The 16,823-nt window shown below is 47.9% G+C and overlaps 1 protein-coding gene across 4 annotated transcripts in view; it reads left to right on the plus strand.

The window, feature by feature from the left end:
- Positions 1 to 955: 955 nt before the first annotated feature.
- TENT4A (terminal nucleotidyltransferase 4A) overlaps positions 956 to 16,823 on the plus strand; it is a 39,571-nt gene continuing 23,703 nt past the window's right edge. For all 4 annotated transcript variants that reach the window (XM_008161800.3, XM_054715252.1, XM_054715253.1 and 1 more), the window contains exon 1: positions 956 to 2,100. In XM_008161800.3, the coding sequence (XP_008160022.3) occupies positions 1,427 to 2,100 (674 nt within the window). In that variant the 5' untranslated portion in view covers positions 956 to 1,426. The remainder of the gene's footprint in view (positions 2,101 to 16,823) is intronic.

Raw genomic sequence — 16,823 nt, forward strand, 5'->3', positions numbered from 1 at the left:
TTGAATAATCAAGGCCACGAGGCCTTACACACAAGTACACGGAATGTTTCTCCCATGGGCAGCTGGGTAGCACTGCCAAGTTTGCCTCCGGAAATCGCACCAGTGAGCCGACTTGGAAGACTGAACCTCGTTTGCTGCACACAAAACTATTAACAAAAGGAAACAAGTAAAAAAAAAAACCAACACAACACGGTGAGGTGACCCCCCCCCCTGCCCCCGCCCCTCGTCCTGCTCTGGCACGGCATCGCCCAGGCCGCAGAGGAGCACGTGGGCGGGTAGAGACACGAGTGACTGTAACGTGACCGGCTGCACAAAGAGCCCTGAAGATGGACGGGAGGGGACTTAGGCATTTCTGCCTTCCCCTCCGAGCAGCTGGCGCAGCGCGGTTAGGCTGCTCCGGCCTTTATATAAGGCGGGCGGACTGCATAGCGCGATGCGCCCGCCCACCGGGCTGCTCAGAAACTTCCACCCAGCGGTGGCGACCTCTGGCCGTTGCGCACGCGCAGCGCGGCCGGTTGGCTGACAGGGACCCTCGCCCCAGCGCGCACGTCTCCACGCCTCCGCCTACGCACAGAGGCTGGAGGTGGGACTGGCGGAAGCAGCTGGGCCAAGGACGGCGCACTGAACTCCCCGTTACTTTCTTTCTCGCCGCTGCCAAGTTTAGGCTGGAAGGGCCCAGGCTACCGCCGCCACCCTTGAGTCAGCCCCTCCCAGTCGCGTATCCTTCCGACTCCAGCTCTCCCCACCCGCGCGGAGGAGTGCCCAGCGCAGGCGCGGTAACCAAGGCGGCGGTGTCTACTGAGGATTTAAAATTGCCCGCGCGTGCGCACTGGCGCCCCGGCCCCGCCGAGAAAGACCGTGCTTCCTCCGCGCCCGCCCCGCCCCCGCTCCGCTCCCTCTCCGCCCCTCATTGGAGCGGAGGCGGCGGCGCCCCCTCCTTCCCCCGCGCCCTGTCGCCGCTGAGAGTGTCTTTTCGCCGCCGCCGCCGCCGCTGCAGGAGCACGGAGCTAGCGGCGCGAGCGTGACTGAGGGCCCGGCGCACGGCGGCGGCCCTTCCTCGGGTCCCGGGCCGCGGCGCCTGGGCCCGCCCCCTCAGCCCGGCCGCCCGCCCCTCTCCCATGGCCTCTCCCCGCGGCCCCTGTGGAACGCCGCCGCCGCGGCCCTCGCGCCCGCCCCGCGCCGCCTGAAGGAGCCCGACAGGCCCGAGCCGACCCGCGGCCTGCACAGGTCGGCCCGCGCCGCTTCGGGACCCCGCGAACCGCCGCCGCGACCCGGCCGGAGCCGCAGCGCAGGCTCGTCCGCCCGCCCGTCTGTCCACCCGCAGCCCGTCCGTCGGTCCGTGCACGGCGCGGCCGGGCTCGGGGCGCGGCGGGGGCGGGGCCGCGGCGGGGCGGGCGGGCGCGCGGGCCCGCGGGGCGGTGCGTGGATGGATCCGCGCGTGGCCTGGATCCAGCCGGAGCAGAAGGGGCCGGCCAATGCCCTGTGGATGCAGATCTGGGAGACCTCGCAGGGCGTGGGCCGCGGCGGCTCGGGCTTCGCGTCCTACTTCTGCCTCAATTCGCCCGCGCTGGACACGGCGGCCTCGGCGGGGGCTGCCGCCGCGTCGCCCCCGCCGCCCGCGGCTGGCCCCGCCGCGCTGCCCCCAGCGCTGCTGACGGCGCTCGGGCCCGCGGCAGAGGGTGCTCGGCGCCTGCACAAGTCACCGTCACTCTCGTCCTCGTCCTCGTCCTCGTCCAACGCCGAGTCGGGCACCGAGAGCCCGGGCTGCTCGTCGTCGTCCTCGAGCAGCGCCTCGGTGGGGCGGGCGGGCGGCGGCCGCGGCGATGCCTTCTTCCACTTCGCCGACGGCCCGCCCAGCACCCCCGGCGCGGCCAACGGGCACTCCGGGGCTCGCGGCCCCGCGCCCGCCGGCTCCCCGCCGCAGCACCAGTTCCACCCGGGCCGCCGGAAACGCGAGAACAAGGCCAGCACGTACGGCCTCAACTACCTGCTGTCAGGCAGCCGCGCGGCCGCGCTGAGCGGAGGGGGCGGCCCGGGCCCCCAGGCGCCGCGGCCCGGCACTCCGTGGAAGAGCCGGGCGTACAGCCCAGGCATCCAGGGGTGAGTGCGGGCGGGCGGCGGCGGGCGCGCGGGGCGGGGGAGGGGCAGGGAAGCGGAGGGGTTAGGGAGGTGGGCACCTGGCCTGGCCAGCGAGCGATCCTGCGGTGGGTGCTACGGGCGCTCAGACATCTCCGTCTGGGCTCTCGTTTTATTTCAGGGGTGGATGTTGGAGGCTAAGGTCCGACTGTGCTAGGAGGTTCTCATTTATTTTTTTTTAAATATTAATCTTAAGGCTCTGGCTATTGCTTAGTTGTGTTTCCATATTTGCAAACCCTTGAGTACATCTTCATTTCTAAAGAAATATTAAGCTCCTTTTATAAACGAGCGATCAGTTCGACTTGTGCAGATGTGTGCTGTTTTTGTCTCTTGAGCCTGGGAAGGGGGATCAGATACTTTCCCCCTTTCCTACCCCCAGAATGCTTAGGGAGGGACAGACCTTTTTCAAAGTGAGATGCAGGTAGGTATGGCGTTTTATGTAAGCTAAGTTGCAGAATGTAGTATTGCCAGGAACTTGAATCAAATTGAAGGTAAATATTGTTAATATTTATTTTTTTGGCAAAGTCCTTCTAAAAGATGACTTTTTTTTGGGTAGTAAAACAATTTGAGAGGGCTTGTATGTTACGATTTAATTTAATTTTGTGCTGAAATTAACATAAAAAGCATCAACCGCATTTTTTTAAAAACCAGTAGCGTTCAAAGAAAAGAAAAACGTTTATTGCACATACTTATTTTTTGGAAGATGCCACTTTTATTTTAAATGTTTCCACAACAGGCTAGACTAGGGTCTTAGAAGTTCTGCTTTAGTGCAATTACAGATGGCCAGGCCAGATAAAAACGTGTGTGGTTGGATGGAGCTGTCCTAGGTGAGCCTGCTCAGGTACCAGTGTTACTTATCCAGTCCCTGTGATTTTCTGTGCTTTTCTAAGCATCTAGAAATAACATTTGCACCTAGGTTTTATTTCAGTATTTCAAGATTTAATTCATAAACTTTCCTTGCACAATTGCATGCTCATTTAAAAGGCACCTAAGGATTTCCCAGGTCTCAGGGTTGTCACAAACATTAGAGTCTTACTAATTTCACAATTGCTAAGTATTGGGATTACTTCTTAAAGGAACTCTCTTTCTTATAGGTCTATTTATTCTCATTGGAAGTGAGAATAAATTGATCCTACTTTAAAGCATGTGTGATACACGTTAAAGGTGCATATTCTGCAACTTATTTTACCTGGTTTGGGTTAAAAGTGTTACTTTCTTAATTACCTGAAGCCTGAGGATGCACTTTGGACCGAAGTAGGAGACCTGTCTCCTCTCCCTCTCTCCTTTCAGTTTTCACTTGTACAACTTGTTGAAAAGAGGTGGTGGGAGCGCTCTCTTGATGTATGACATTATATCTAAGGGCTCTTTGGGGACTCCTGAGGTTTCCAAACCTGCATGTAACTGGAGTTGGCTCTGTGTCTTAGTACTAGGAAATGGGAAGATATGTGATCTTCACTATAGAGCATTTTTGGACCCAGATGGCTGGGATTCCTGTTTCTGCCCTTCATGAGCTTCTAGCAATGGCAGCATCATGCCTTGTGCAAATCACTTGGGCTCTGAACACTGCTTCCTCACCCTTAGGTTTCTATCTAGTAAGCCTCAGAAAGTGCCTTGCTGTTGCTTTTCTTAATGAATGAGCCCACCATATGCCAGCTACTTTGCTAGGATCTGGGTCGGTGTTTGGCACAATCTCATGATCCTGACCCTGGAGCCTGGCCCTTCTGAGAGTGACTCTGCCTAGCACACATGAGCAGTGTTTGTCCAGGTATGCAGATCTCATGCCCATCACTCACTCGTATACAGTGTTTCATCATTGTTCTGTTCAATCTCTCTGTACCTCATCTTCCTTATCCTTCCACAGAACTATTGTTACCTCTAGTGGAGATTGCTCAAGTAGTGCCACGTGGTTGTCTTGCCCCGTCTCTGGGGCCTCTCCCAGCACTGCCAATGGGGTGATATCCTGCTAGGTTTCATCCCACCCCCTTCTAATTCTATGATGGCACCTCCCCTGTATCCCTTAGGTTAAAGACTAATGCCTTAAGCTTTCAGCAGGCCACAAGGCACTGCTGCTCTGGGCCCTGCCAGGGGGGCGGCTTGGTTGGTTTCCCCTCTGTGAGGATTCCCACCCTGCCACACCTCCGAGCTGCCTGTTAGAACTCAGCTCACAGGCCATGTGGTATAGAACTAAGAGTGGGCTCTGAAGCAACCAGGAGGTCTGTATTTTAACTCACCTAGAGGTGGTGGGAGCACTTCCTTGATGGATGACATTATATTTAAGGGGCAGTAATGCTCAAGTTAATGCTCCCCCCCCTTCTCTTATTGGCAACATTTCTTTGCCTGCCTTAGGGGTGTGGGGAAGTGGGGAGAGGCATGTACCTCACCCCCAGTACTGACCTCAGTGTATCTACTTCCTGCTATCTCTGCCTGGAGGAGAGCCTGCTAAGATTGCCTACCATGTTCATGGAAGGGTGGGGTGCCCTCTGCTTGGCTTGCTACTCCCAATCTATCAGACTAACCTTTCAGAGGGGACAAGGAGGAGGAATAGTACACTCAGAGTAGTGGTTGAATGGGGCCTATGATTAAAGGAGGAAGGCAAGTCTGATAATCATTAACACGGGACCCTCTGGGCTTAAGGGAACTAACCTTTTGATATCAAGAAATAGCTCTGTCTGGAACTTGCTCCTGGCTGCTGCTCCTGGCTGCTAGCTTACCCAGAACGATGGGGAGGCCACCAAAAACTCTTTCACTTGTGGCTTAGAAAGGGAAAGAGTTGAGATAAGAGAGTCCCTGGCCTGGCCAATAGAAAAAAAACCTTGTTGTTGGGAAGCTGCTCAGACTTACCTACGCCTAGGACAGGTGTTTCTGGAAAGACAGTGTCTGCAGTCCTCAGAGATGATAAGCAGTTGCCTGATTCGGTGGAAGTTTGAGTGGCATCAACTGAACCCAGTTGGGCCTTTGCCTGGTAGTCCATGTAGCAACCTGCACTGTTTGTTCTTTTCTGGAGAGGAGGTTTCTGCCCTTGGAAACCTTGCCTGGTGACCTGGCTTTGTGGGCTTGCCATTCTGCTTTCATCCTTGACTAAGATGAAGAAAAAGCAAGTAAGAGGAGAGGGGTTAATGAAAGAACTTTCGGAGTAGTGAAGGTAAAATGCTTGTTTTTGAGCTGCCATTGGCTCTAGTTCTTATTCCATCTTTTGGTTGAACTCGCACACTTTTGGGAACAATATGGACAGTATGAGATATATTCTCTACCTTGGCTTCTGACATAGAGATGTAGACAGTGTGTGAATTGGTTCCTGGGTCTGTGCATCCTGGCCTCTGGTTGCTGCCATTCTCTCATGCCCTCAACTCCTGACCCCTAACCTTCTGACCCAGAAGTGCTTTGCTATTTTGCTTTCAAAAGCTTCGGAAACCTCATCAGTTTATAGGTAAAGAAAAAGGCCTGCACAAGTGAAGGGGGGAGTGTAGACCTCAGATACTTTGCCACAGCCTTACTGGTGCCCTTGAAAGTCCCAGGAAGAGCATAATGCAACAAGAGAAGTCCTCCAGCCCTTTGGCAGACCCCTTCAGGACTGGTCTCTGACAAGGCTTTAGTTGGGGCTTGGCCTTTCAAAGGTAGTGTCCTCTCAGGCATGCTTGCAGTGTGCAGCAGTCATATGCAGTATTCTCTCTGTAGGTCCTTGACGATATTTAATTTTTGACATCTTCCATTCCTCCAAAGAAAATGTTGTTCTTTGTGTGAACTTTATGAGAAATTGGTAGATGCCATTAATAGGACATGGTCAGCCACACCACTCAGGGCCCTGGGCATGGGTTCTTTCTAATTTCATGTGTGTTCTCTTTCCTCTGTTCTCCTGAGGGAGTCAGAGCTTGGAGGAGCAGCCAGGATCCTTTCTCTCTCTGTGGCTCCAGCCTGACTTGGCACTATCTAAAGTAGAGCCAATGTGACCTCCCCAGCACATCCTTGGGGCTACCATGTGGGAGGGCACAGGTGAGAGTTCATCAGGGCCCACCTCAGACCACAGCCATCATCACTATAGTTGTCTTTCTTTCACTCCGATCTCTTCCTATAAACATCACAGGATGCAGGGGAGAGATTATTGCAAGATCTGCCTCAAAATGTGGAGGTGGCACACGTGGGCCTTGTTTTCTGAGTGTTCATCCTCTGAGACCCCAGAAGTATAAGGTTGTAGGGGGAAGCAAGAATGATCACACTTTGCACATATTTGCTGCTGTACTGACCATTTATGAAATGAGCTCAAACACTCCTTCCTACCTAATAATAGCATCACCATTCCTGCCCATTGTACCACAGCCAGTCTGTCTGCAAAGTGAAATTGAAAATCTAGCACAAGAGGCTGGCTGTGATGAAATTGAGGAAAGTAATGCCTGGTTACTGATAAAGGAGATTGGATGAAGATAGGACAGCCAACATTAGGGGAAGGGGCTGCTCATGTGGAAGAAAAGGAGGGTGAGGGCAGGATAGATGCTCTGGAAAAGGAGGATTGGAATATCAAACAGGTTGAGGAGTGTCCTTTAGGACAGTGGTCGGCAAACTCATTAGTCAACAGAGCCAAATATCAACAGTACAACTATTGAAATTTCTTTTGAGAGCCACATTTTTTAAACTTCAACTTCTTCTAACGCCACTTCTTCAACATAGACTCGCCCAGGCCATGGTATTTTATGGAAGAGCCACACTCAAGGGGCCAAAGAGCCGCATGTGGCTTGCGAGCCGCAGTTTGCCAACCACGGCTTTAGGAAAATAGAGGCTTTGGCTATTTCTGCAAAAAATGGCCTTAATTCTCAGCCCCTAGAAGTCAGAGTGGGGTGAAATGGAGCCCGCCTTGGTGTCACAACAGTTGCTTCCTAGAAAAAAGACATGGATGTGACTTAATGCTTTTGTAAGTAATTTTTAAGTTAAAAATTAGTTTTTCATAATTTTAATTTCAAGGTAAAGTTTCAGAGCTTCTTTTGGTCACTAATATGACATTTTGGTCCGCATTATCAATGGATTTCTGAAAGTGACCTATGGGAGGAGAGAGAACAGTTACCCTGGGAAGTGAGGACCTTCTGTGCCTTGGTTAGGTCCTTACAGTTTAAGATCTGGTTTTTCAGTTGTGAAGTAAAAGAGGGCTGTAGTAAAAACAACAAAACCCTTGATTTTGATGATGCAGCCAGAATCAGGCTAACAGGAGAGGGATGACTGAATCATACTAACCAGATTCACAGGAAATTGTATAAGCCACAGCATTACCTAGAAATTGCCACTGGCCAGTGTGACTGAAGAGGCCTATCTAGAAGGCTCTGGTCAGCTTGTTAGTATTTTCTCCTCTCAGGAGGCTGCTGAGTGAGCATGGCACCTGAGTTAGGGCAGGTAGGAGATGACAATGATGGAGACAGAAGTCCAAGACACCTGCCCTCAGTGCAAATGTGCCTTCCAAGTAAGATGGTCAGGGTACATCTCCCCTGACAATTTGGGATTTGCACTACAAATTAGGTGTCTTACTCTAAGATTTTCATGCTACGCTAGTTTTCTGTGGCTGTGTAACAAATGGCCACAAATTCAGTGCCTTAAAACAATACTCCTTTATTGTCTCTCAGTTTCTGTGGGTAGGAAGTCAGGGATGGCTGGATTGAAGTCAAGATTTTGGCTGCTGTGTTCTCAGCTGGAGCTTAGGGTCCTTTTGCAAGCTCATTCCTGTTATTGGCAGAATTCATTTCCATATACTTGTGTTAGGACAGATATCCCTCATTCCTTGCTGGCTGCCAGCTGGGGGCCTCTCTCAGCTACTTAGGCCATCTGCATTCGTTGGCTTGTGGGCCCTCCCTCTTAAAACTAGCAACAGCTCCCTGACTGCCTGACCATGTCTTCTCCAGCTGGAGGAAGCCCTCTGCATTAAGGGCTCATTTAATTGGGTCAGGCCCACCCAGGTACCTTCTCTTTATCTTAAAGGCATGTCACATGAGTGATGATGATGTCATCATAGTCACAGGTTCCAAAGATTAAGGCATAGAATTTTCTGGGGCTGCTTGCCACATGCAGGTGTTCTCCTACAGGTAGACTTCCCCTACTGTGGGAAAATAGGTGATGAGGATGTGGTAGTTTTCTTTTCCAACACTTTTGTCCCTTGACTGGACTACAGCTCATAAGGATTACTCTTGCAGATTGCTGGTTTTGTCCTCTGGTTTGGTTGTCACCATTGAACTCAGATAACCAGAGTGACCATTGCTATAAGTGCTTTTCTGTGCCTCTCTCATGTGGACTATTCTTAAAATATGTTATCTAAGAAAAGTTTGCATTAAAGCCATTTAAATAAGCACATTAAAATTAGTGATTGAAAAGTCCTGTTCACGAGGTATTGTGCATTGGTCATTCCTATGCTGGGAGAAAGGGTGGTTGGTGACTAACCTAAGTCATCTCTCTCTTTTTTTAAAAAAATATATCTTTATTGATTTCAGAGAGGGAGGGAGAGGGAAAGAGAGATAGAAACATCAGCGATGGGAGAGAATCACCGATTGGCTGCCTCCCACACATCCCCCACTGGGGACCAAGCCCGAAACCCAGGGATGTGCCCTTGACCAGAATTGAACCTGGGATCCTTCAATCCGCAGGCTGAGCCAAACCAGCCAATGCCCAAGTCATCTCTGTAATCTAGTTCTAAGTACATACAGTCCATCTTTGCAGAAGACCCCGTACCACCTGTTTTCAGCCCAGGGCAATGGGAGTGAGGGCTTTCTGAGAGCCCCGTTCAGAGCCCTGTGCTTCCTTCAGGAGGAGAACAAAGAATACTACCACATGGTTTTGCCATGGTCCCTTCCTGTGGAGTTACTGCTGCTCTTAAAATACTGACCACTGCTCTCCTGCGGCCCCTCAGGGGACGTGGGTCTGTGTCTCAGCCTGCCTTTTCAGAGTCAAGCACATGTTATTCACTACCTGTGAATAAATAGGATGGATGGATGGAAGAAGAAAAGGAGGATCTGCCATCTTAGATGAGCAGGTTAGGGGTGGCAAATATACATAGTTTAAATAAACCAAATTGTTGTTTTTCTTAGAATTTCTAAAGACTTGATTGTCATCTCTGAAGTTATTTAAATGCAGAATATTTAGATCTATTGGGGTTTATTGACCTGTCTTTCTAAAGAGAGTGTGTGGTTAAGGCAGTTTTATCCCTTCTGATGTGGAATATAAAACAGAAAACATTCAAAAAATTATACTGAATTTGAGGCATCCCCATTTAGTTTTTTTAATTTTTAAAATTGATCTTAGAGGAAGGGAGGGAGGAAAAAGGGAAGGAGGGGGAGAGACAGAAAGAACATTGATGTGAGTGCCTCATCTGGGGATGGAACCCACTCCACATTGGCCAGGCCCTCATTTAGTTTTTTTTTTGAATGTGTATTTTATTCATTTCAGAGAGGAAGGGAGAGCGAGTGAGAGAGAGAGAGAGAGAGAGAGAGAGAGAGAGAGAGAGAGAGAGAGAGAAACGCCAATGATGAGAATCATTGATTGGCTGCCTCCTGCATGCCCCTAACTGTGGATTGAGCCCGAAACCGGGGCATGTGTCCTGAGTGGGAATCGTGATCTCCTGTTTCATAGGTCGATGCTCAATCACTGAGCCACACCAGCCAGGCCCCATTTAATTTTAATTGGTCTGTCTTTATTATTATAAAAGTAATACCTAACATCAGAAGTTAAAAACTTGGCTACCTGGTATGTGTCCTGTGTCCACTTGTGTGTCCTGGGCTTTAAGGCGTGTGTTCCTTACGCTGGTGACAAAGAGGAGGAGACAGGGACTAAACCTGGGACTGGGCCAGGTGGGTCTGCAGAGACTTATCCCTATCCCATTGACAGGTGGACTATATGGTAACAGTGCAGTGGTTCCCATTGGCAGCGAATGTCTTTGATTAGCATCAAATCATCTGCTCTGCACAACCACTTAGGCTCTTCTGTGGGTTAAGATGGGAGTTAATTTCTTAAGTGATAACATGTGAATATAGGTCGTTTGTATCTTTCCATGTTTGAAAGAGATTTCAGACTATGGTAATGTTTCTGGAATCCTGTGGATCTGAAGGAATGGCTAGATGCAGGGCTAGAAGGGCAATGAAAAATCAAATTTTATTTTTTTGCTTTGAACCCTTTGGCTGGCATTTGTTTCCCAGCATTGGGAAGCATGCCTGTGGCCTTGTGCTTGCTAGGTTAGCCTGCATCGTGCAATTGAGTAGCCTGGCTGACGAGTCTGGTTTTGGCTAGCTTCATCCTGGGTTCTGACTTCTGAGCCTCAGTTCCCCCATCTGGGAAGCAGGGCCTAGGGCATCCTCCTCATAGAGCATATTATATTTAGAATATTTGGAAGTGCTATGTGTGTGACGTGACTTGTCACATGAGGGATTAGAAAGGCTTCTGCTTTCCCTTTCTTCTTTCTTCGCTGAGGAAATTGAAACCAAAAGTTAGGTGCTTCTTGTTGCCAGCTGGATAGAAAAAACCTTTTGCTTGGTTTTTGAAAATATGGACAACTTTCCCTCTCAGGCCAAAACATTTCTCTTGGATGAATTATTAAAGACTGAAGTTCTGAGTCTTTAGGAAAAGCTGTGGACACAGCTGGAGGCCAACATGAAACTTTGGAAATACTTTCTCCTTTTGAGTTAAGATATACTTTTCTATTTTTAAAAATCTAATGTGTTCTCTAGTTTATAAGTAAGAGCTTTAAGGGTACTCCTGAAGTGTTTTATCAGGTATGTGTGTGTTGCTGCATGTAACTTGTGTGAAATTGTTTATGAGTTTCTTGTTCGGTGCACATGGTAGAAGTGCATGTTGTGTTCTTTGAGCTCTTTGCAGCTCTAATATGTTCTGTGTACAGTGGAGAAAACGAAAGTAAGGGATAGGAAACGTTAGACAGAAGCTAGAGCAGCTCTGTCTGGGAGATGGTCTGTGAAGATGGGAGAGCTCTAGTTTTTGTGTGGTCCAATACAGTAGTCACTGAGCACTTGAAATGTGACCAATGCAACTGAGGAACTGAATTTTAATTGTATTTAACTTAAATTAAAATTGAATTAGCCTTATGTTTGGATAGCTTGGAACTGGAGTAATTTTAGACTGTTTATTGAAAACCAGTGTTTGATTCTGTAACTGTTGCCTAAATAAATTGAAACTCAGACAACAGCAAAAGCTGTGCTACCCAGTAACTCACCACTAGAAATCTCTAGAAATTGTGTTTCTGAGTTTCTAGAGTAAATCTTTTCAAAGGGCTGCTGGTTCAATAACACATAAAGGATAAAAATAGGTTCACAGTAGAATGTGACCTGGCACAACTTTTACGGCTTGGTGTGCCTAGTCCAAGGATGCAGGTGATAGGTACTTTTGCACTCTGGGTTAATGATATTATCTGACAGACACTGCCTGATCCTGATCCTCAGTAGCAGCAGTGCACAGTGCGTGGGGCTCTGTGGGGCTTGGCTCTGCCTGAGTCCTCGAGTTCTTTGAGCAGGCTTATGAAATGGGTAATGTTACTCCTTCCTGTCTTTAGACAGAAAACCAAAGCCTAGACAGGCTAATGTGATTTGGCGAAAAGTGCTGCACTTGAAAATGCCAGTCTAGCGCCAAAGTCAGGGAGCTCCAAGCAGTGTTAAGTGAAGCAGACACCCCCAAGATGGGGGTGATGGAAACTAGCAACTAACGTGTCCTGCAAACCTGGTTAAAATGTGTTTGTAGAGCCCAGATTTAAAGTGGGTGTGTGTTAGCTCCTCTTGTGAGGACTCTGACAGTCAAGTGCAGAATGAAGACAGGGAGCATTGGCATTGCAGGAGGATTCCAGGGCAGGAAGCCAGTCCTGCACTGTAGTACACTAGAACCTCCTGCTTCCCGGGGCATTCCAGAACTGGCCTGGAGGGAAGTTGAGACAGAGGGAGCAGGACTCCCACCATCTGGGTTATTCTTAGATATTGCATCCTACCAAAAAAGGAACATTTGCTGGATTGCTGTTGTACCTGAAGACAATTGAAAGACCAAAAGCAGGACCAGCTAGCATTTGCCAACCTCCTCCTCGGTGTCCGGTGCTGCATTGTGTGGAACCTGCATTCTCCCTATTCTTCTAGCAATAACTAATTTTAAAGAGAGACACATTAAGCCTCAGTAGATGTGTCTTGAGTGAGGTGCAGCCAGAAACCAGAAGGAATGGAGGCCTGCTTGATGAGAAAGCCCATGCACTTCACCATTGCCTCCGCCTGGCAGGAATTGGTACACTTGAGTTAAGAGCGAAGCAAGAACCTGGTGAATTGGTGGGAGCCATGGTGCAGCACCCTAAAGAGTATTTCTGTTATGGGCATCTTTAAATTTAAACAAACAGATTTTTAAGAATTTAAGGACAACTCTGAAATGATGGCTGAAAATATTAAAGTGGATAGATAACCTTGCATGGTCTGTGAAATGTAAAGAAATTCGTAAGTATTGTAATAAGTTATCTCATGGGAAAAAAGCAGAAAATGAATCTGTCTAAAGAGTTTGTGGCTCTATCAAAGACTGACTCACAAGAAACTGATGTACTAACTGAAGTACAAACATGAAGGATAGAAATAAGAATATAGAACTGAGACTAATGTCCAAAGAATGAGAACCTGTGAGAATTGTCACAGGGTAAGGCTTGGAATGAATTGAAGCTTGCAAAATTGTTAAGAGTCAAAAGAGCCTTTTAAGGCAGGTTTTAGAGTAAGACCAGAAGAAGTAAAAGCCCTGTGGATGGGGAAGAGGACTCATTGTGCTCTGGTAAGCCATCTGGCTCCAGCCCTTGCATTTGTCGTCATCTTTTTGTTGTGTGTGTTGACTGGCCAACTTTCTAGAGGAGCTAATTGGTGCCATATTCTCTGAAGCCTGCAGTGTGCCCCAGTGACAGGTTTCTCTGCATCAGAGCCTCTGCAGGTCCCCAGTGTTGCTGGCTTTGAATGTTGTGGAGAAATCTGAAGCAAGTCTGACTCCCACTTGGGGAATGCCTACTGTGTGTATATCCACAGGCGTATAGAACTGGACATGGTCAGGCTTTACCAAGTGCTTTTTCCAATCGTGGTGACGTGGAGGTGATTGTCAAGTCCTCTACCCGGTGTGTTCCCTGCATGGGCTTTCCCGCTCGGAGGGACTTTGGGATGACTTGTCCTGTGAGGACAGCAGCACTGGGAGAGGCTGTGCATGTCTGATGTTGCTACTAAATGGTAAAGGCCAGGTCAGTAGATGATGGAGAAGAAGCAGTTTAACATGGTGGAGGTAGAATGGGGTTTGGAGATCCCAGATGTCTGCAGGAAGCAGACAGGGAGGCTTCAGAGAGTACTTTGAGCAGCAGAGAGACACCTGCTGTAGAGGTGCTGTCCAGCTCCAGACGTGCTGCTCAGGCAGTTTAACCTCCACGCCTTCTGTAATCGGGCGATAATGGTGGTTATCAGGCTAATACTTGGTGAAGTGTGTCAAGCAGCGCCTAGACAAAGTAAGCAGGTGGTAAATCTCAGCTAATATTAAGAATATTGATGATAGTATCACTAATGAATTTTAAGTTTTCTTCTAAGTGAATGCAGCCTCAGAATTCTGCCCAGCTCAGGCCTCTGGCAGCAGTGCCTTTGGTGAGAGCTGGCCTCTTTGGAGAGAAAGCCTGTTAGTTGTAGCTGGTGTGACAAGACCAAAGAGGTGGGGTACTGGAGAGAACCCCCTTCCCCTTCCCTTGCTCACACGCATCTCCTCTGGGTATGGTCTTCCACATCTGCAGAGGTTTTACTGTGATTGTGGGGCAGCTTCTTCAGGAGCCTGTCTTTTTTTTGAGGGGGGATGTGGATGTTGCAGTGAGGGGTAGCTTCCTAAACAGTGACCGAGAGTGGCACTAGAACCAGAGCCATAGCACTGAGGGGGCCTATTAGCCTCATGGCCTCGGAGCTGAGCAGTCATAGGAGTAGTTTCCAGACCTTCAGGATGCCAGGCCTCACTCACTGTGGGCTGCAACAGAGCCAGAAAGGAAAGTTCTTACTGTCCTTACTCTGAAGGAGGCCAGATTCTTTAAGAAGACCTAAGCACACTGATATCTGCCCTTTGACCTTTGGAGGTAAAGTCTGTCAGTAAAGCTGAAGTGGTAATACTTTGTTTTGGTTATTATTATAAAAGCAATAATGTACTTATTGAAGAAATCTGGAAAATACAGAAAAGAAATTACTCATGATTTTCCTGCTAACACTTGAGCATATTTCGTTCTGTTATTTTTAATGTGATATCACTGGCTTTTTAAAGCTTTTAAGAAGAATTGGAGGGTGGGAGAGAGTAACAGTTGAAGACAGTTTCTAGTATTTTCTATTGCATTTTATATCATAATGGAAAAGCCTGGTTTTCCTCAAGCATTTGGAATTGACCAGGTTCATGGGGGATGTTAAAGGTAAACTACCACACATGGTTAATAGAATGACACATGGTTAACACTGGGGACAGGGATTTTGGGGACCAGTGTGGAGAGTTCAGAGAGTTCAGTGAGGTGGGAAGATGGAACAGTTTAACACTATTTAGTGGGTTCGGGTGCTGAAACTTGTAAGTACACCAGAGGATGGTACGTTCATTCATCTGGCTTCTCTCTTTCCTTAACAAAAGGATGAATAAATATCTGAACTCTGACCATAGTTGTGCTCAGAAGTAGCCATGGGATTTACAATCTAGGGGAGCAGGCAAACCCATCCCTCCTTCATCTCGAAGAGCAGACCAGCATTCCTAACAGATTGGAGTGTTTCCTTTGTCCCTTTTGTTTCCATACTTTTATTTTAAACACATGTTGTTGTCCTTCTTGGTCAAGCACAAAGAGGTCATCTTTAAACCACTTATAGATTGAGAAGGGTGGGGGAGCTAGAAGGTAGGGGCAGGGAGCCTGCTCTCTCTGGGGCTGGATACCAAGTCTCTGGGCTGGGGGAGTCACAGAAACAGGGAGGAATAGGGCTGCTCCCTCTCCCTGCACCCCTTCAGAGCTAGCCAGCCCTCCCTGGCTTTGATTCAAATTTAGACACAGTTAGAACTTTGAACCCTGCCAGCTGAGCTTCTAAAATAAAAAAATCATCTCCTGAAATGGTCATCTGTTTTCATCAGTAGCTTCATTAGCTGTGAAATGAGGTAGTTTGGTTCTCTAACCAGGTAATTCATCTTGTGCTCTTTAAAACAGCTCTTTGAGGTGGGTTTTATAAATATTTACTGCAACCAGATACTAAGATAGATACTAAAACATTGCTGATCTTATATTTGGTACTAAGAACAGAAATTAATTTAGGATATATACTAAAAATTGAGAGGTCAGTCATTACCTTTTGAATGGGTATGTACTCTTACAAGAGAGCCATTGTAGATGAGAATGTTTAGTTTAAAAGTACCCTAGAAAATAATACTTCAGAAGTGTGTTCACCAGTAGTTTCATGGGGATTGTGTTTCTGGGGCCTGGCCACAGGACAGTGCTCCAGTACTGAGAAAGGGGAAAGTAAAAGGGCTGTGGGAACTAATCCCCTTAGGAAACTTTTCGAGAAATCTCCTAGTAGCTTCTGCCTGGAGCTGCTGAAGAGGATGGTCCCTGTGTCCTCTTAGCACACGAGGCAGGCAGCCAGCAGCTTCTGCCACTGAAGCAGGGTTGGAACAGGTCCCAGGGCCCCCTGATAGATGTTTGTAGTTTCCTGCGGGTTTTGAGATACCACCTCTGACTAATTTTAGGAATTTTTCTATAATGGCCACAGCCTAAAAAGCTTGGAAGATTTGGAGACTGAATTCTAGTGGACTGACATTGAGCTGTAAGAGATAACAATGACTAAATTGTCTTTGGGTTAGGAGATTTATTGTGGTTTTTATGTAGCTATCTTGTCAGCTGTGAAATGCCTTTGAGGTTTTGATATGTGAGAAGAGTGAACTTCCTCATTTTGGTTTTTGAGGAGAAATGATAAAAACTTTTTGTGGACTTAATTCTGTGAAACTGGAGAATTGAGTGTGTGCATGTGGGAAGTAATAGATTTTAAAAAATGACATATGTTATGTCTGATGCTGGTGGTTGGACTTGTGGCTGATAGTACCTGATAGTGAAAGTGTTTTGTCCCTACCCATATGCAGTTTCTTAAAGCTATGAAAACTATTTGTAATGTTAGTATTGAATAAAGTAATCCAAATGCTTTTATTTAGCACTGTTTACATTTCTAAAAGGACGGTTGGCCATTTAAATGGGTTCTGTTAACAAACCTATGGTAGCCACTACAGGGGTAAAATATTACTTCTTGGAATGCTGATTTTTGATGTCTTTTTGTAGGGAGTGTAGATTTTAAATGACAAGGTCATAGCAAAATATTTATCAAAACTTGATTTGATTCATTCCACACATATTTATTGAATGCTTGCCATAAGCAAACACTGTTCTGGTGCTGGAGATCAGGCAGTGAGAAGGTGAGCCCTTTTTTCTTCTAGAGGTTGGTAGGTTCCATCCTAGGTGGAGACAGACTCCATCCAGTCCATTGATACTTGGCCCTGAAGAATGCAGGGTGTAGGGGAACAGTGCGTGATGGATTTGGCCAGGGAGAGGGTGCTGCCTCACTGTCCTGTGGCTGCTGTTGATTGCTGCGATGCCACAGTTCTTCTGGGTCCTATCTCACTGTCTAATCCCCTGCCTCTCCTTGGTGCTTCCTCTCTTTTTGAGGTTTCCACCTAGAGACCAG

The sequence above is a fragment of the Eptesicus fuscus genome, chromosome 4 (genome assembly GCF_027574615.1).
Source record: "Eptesicus fuscus isolate TK198812 chromosome 4, DD_ASM_mEF_20220401, whole genome shotgun sequence".
NCBI lineage: Eukaryota > Metazoa > Chordata > Mammalia > Chiroptera > Vespertilionidae > Eptesicus > Eptesicus fuscus.